Source organism: Sinocyclocheilus anshuiensis, unplaced genomic scaffold (assembly GCF_001515605.1).
Source record: "Sinocyclocheilus anshuiensis isolate Anshui unplaced genomic scaffold, SAMN03320099.WGS_v1.1 scaffold463, whole genome shotgun sequence".
NCBI lineage: Eukaryota > Metazoa > Chordata > Actinopteri > Cypriniformes > Cyprinidae > Sinocyclocheilus > Sinocyclocheilus anshuiensis.
Genome location: NW_015548220.1, coordinates 87,470 through 91,025, shown reverse-complemented (window position 1 = coordinate 91,025; position 3,556 = coordinate 87,470). Strand labels below are relative to the sequence as shown.

At 33.6% G+C, this 3,556-nt stretch overlaps 1 protein-coding gene across 1 annotated transcript in view; it reads left to right on the top strand.

Moving 5' to 3' along the window:
* The window catches only part of LOC107654175 (receptor-type tyrosine-protein phosphatase gamma-like), a 270,415-nt gene that overhangs the window by 236,553 nt on the left and 30,306 nt on the right, over nucleotides 1-3,556 (top strand). The window contains exon 14 of the mRNA XM_016441146.1: nucleotides 1,908-2,040. Within this exon, the coding sequence (XP_016296632.1) occupies nucleotides 1,908-2,040 (133 nt within the window). The remainder of the gene's footprint in view (nucleotides 1-1,907; nucleotides 2,041-3,556) is intronic.

Here is a 3,556-nt window from a genome sequence, read left to right as displayed (position 1 = left end):
ACTAAACATTCAGTTCTTGTGTTATGTGGTCCTGTTTGCGTCCCCCGTGCAATGATGGTTTCATCTCCCTCTCTCACTCTCATTTCTTTGTCATTTATTTCCCTGTCACTCCCTCTTCCTTATCCCCTCTCTTCTCAACCTTCCATCTTGCTTTCCATCCCCTCTGTTTGTTTCGGAGGCAGAGGGTTGGCCTAGTTTTCCGGTCCAGAGAGGATGAGAGCGGAAAACATTTTCAGCTGCAGGGAGTAAAAAAATAAATAAATAAATAAACAAGAAAGAAACAGAGAAACTCCATATTTAGCTCTTTTGGCACTGGAGTTATATTCATCCAGTGTGTTTGTGTGTGTGTGAGGGCTGTTCCTTGCGTGACTGTGGGTCTGTGTCTGACCGTGGTGAGGCTGTAGCAGCATGGATTAGTTTGCAGCATGCTGTCCTGGACCACCCGAGGGGGGGCTGCAGGTTTCTGATCTCTCTGTTCTTATGTTCGGGATCTGAGTGTGTGGTTTCCGCTACCAGTTCGGGACTCTGGTATGTCTGTCTGTGTGTGTGTGTGTGTGTGTGTGTGTGTGTGCATGTTAGTTATAGACTGGTAGGGTGACCATGATCTTGCCAAGTGGGTTGTGTTCCTTAATCAACATCCGTGTTTGTCCTGGAACAGCATTCCTATCAACCAGTCAGGTTTTAGGGAAGGAGACAGAGTCTCAGGACTGGGTTTGGGGCTGCTATAAACCCAGCATTTCTCTCTGAACTTAAAAGGTATTTTATTGTCAGGATCAGGAAAACCTTTCACTGGAATGTTCTAGGGCAAGCAAAACAAATTCATCTAGAAATCTTACTTGGCAAAATAGTGGTAACCAGAACTTTAAAAATGTAAAAAATTTTAAGTATTTTTGCATTTATTTTGAATGTTTAATAACAACAATTAAATCCAATAGTGTTAGATGTTGAATAATTTTGAATAATTTAACAATATTTTAGATTAAATTACTGCAACTGTGTTAATAATAATAATAATAATAATAATAATAATGTTGGATGTTATTATAATCTATGTGTTTTTGCATTTATTTTAAATGTTTTATAATCATTTGAACTTCAGCAATTAAACTTAATATTATTATATGAATAACTGAATAATTATTTTTTGAAAATATTGCAATTGTATTATTTTTATTATTATTATTAATATTATTATTATTATCATCAGTATCGTTTATTGTTGTTGCTATTAATAATAATAATAATATCAACATTATTATTATTATTAATAATAATAATAATGTTGATATTATTATTATTATCATCAGTATCGTTTATTGTTGTTGCTATTAATAATAATAATAATAATAATAATGTTGATATTATTATTATTATTAATAATAAATATCGTTGTTGTTGTTGATATTAAGACTTATAGAAATATTGTGTAAAATAAATGTTTATTGAAGTTTAGCCATTTCTTAATCTAAATAAAATAATATATTTTAAATAATGTTATAATGTCATTTATTATTAAATTATTTAAAGTTAATAAATAACAATAATTAATGTTGCTGTTACTAGTAAAAGGTAGTATTAATGATAATGATAATTAATGTTGATGTTGTTATAATTGATGTAAGTACTTTCTGCATTTATTTTGTTTTATAATATTTTATAAACATTATTTGGAATTTTGAGTAAATATTGTGTGAAATAAATGTTTATTGAATTTCAGAAATTTGTTGGTCTAATTAAATTCAATATTATATTAGGTATAATTGATTAATGTAATTTTATGTAATGATTGCAATTGTTTTATTATCAGTAATAATAATGCTTATTGTTATCATTATTATTATTATTATTATTAGTTTGCTATTTGTACGGTGTGTTGATAGTAACGTGTGTGTGCCTGTGTGTTTCAGAGCGTACCGTAGTCTCCAGCATGCACCCTGTGCCTGCTTCAGCCCGGATGGAGTGGATTATTCCTCTGGTGGTGGTGTCGGTGCTCACCTTCCTCTGCCTCATTCTGCTGCTGGCCGTCCTCGTTTACTGGAGGTGAGACACTCATCCACGCTGACACATTCACTGCTGCTTTCTGACTCTATTAATCTCTGACAAACTGACTGACTGCTGGAGTCACACTGACTCTCTGGATGAATCATTGATTTCTGAGCAACTCTTTGATAGATACACGACCGATTCTCTGATTGAATCATGGGGAGTCACACAGACGGATGGCTTTACCCATGATGTGATGCTCTTAAACGCTATCCGATTTATTGCGTTAGAGTTTGGCTGCCGTGTGTACGCTGGTGTAGCTCTGTGTGTGTTTGGGTCCATTTGGATCCTGTAGCAGGCCCCGAGGACTGACATGAAAAGCAGTTAGGAGTGTGTGTGTGTGTGTGTGTGTGTGTGTGTGTGTGCGTGTGTGTGTGCGTGCGTGCGTGTGTGTGTGGAGCATGTGTAAAGTGTGGGTGATATGTCTCTTGTGACGGTAAGTAAGATAGAGAGAGGCCGTACTTGCATCTCCAAAGCCACAGAGGTGCTACGAAAACCTGAGTGAATGTGGCTTCAAACAACATATGTGTGTTATAATGTATACACTACCATTCAAACGTTTGGAGGTGCTAAGAGTTTTTAATGTTTCAGAAAGAAATCTCTCAAGCTCACCAAAACTGTATTTATGTCATAAAAAAAGAAAAAAAACACTAATATTATGAAAAAGTATTACAATTTAAAATAATTGTTCTCTATTGTAATATATTTTAAAATGTAATTTATTCCTGTGAATTTTCAGCGTCATTACTCCAGTCTTCAGTGTCACATGCTCCTTCAGAAATTATTCTAATATGCTCAATAAACATTTCTGATTATTATCAATGTTTAAAACAGTTGTGCTGCTTAATATTTATGCAGAAACCATAATGTACTACTATTCAGATGTTTGTTTGTCTTTTTTAAATTGTTCAAAAGTGACAGTAAAAACATCTGTGATGTTACATAATACTATATTTCAAATAAATGTTGTTTTTTAAACTTTATATTCATCGAAGAATACTGAAAAAAAATATTAAGCAGTAAAAACTGTTTTCAACATTGATAATGATTAATAACTGAGTGCCAATAATAACTGAGCAGTAAATCAGGATCATGTGACACTGAAGACTGGAATGCTTTGCATCACAGGAATAAATTACATTTTAAAATATATTAAAATAGAAAATAGTTATTTCAAATTGTAATAATATCTCACAATATTGCTGTTTTTAATGTATTAAATAACTAAATATATGCACATAAATGCAGCCTAAGAATAAAACATTTATATATGCATACATTATATATATATATATATATATATATAGTACATCAACAAGGAAGTTTTAATTACATCCAACACAAGGGAACCAATAAGGACAGGAACGGGAAGGACCAAATATGGGCATGGAAACAAATGGGGAGCAAAACACACACAAAACACGGAACAGAATCTGACATTACGGGGGGGTGGGCGTCCTGGAGGCTGGTGCAGGACTGGGACACGGGGAATACCTCCAGGGGGGATCAGGCA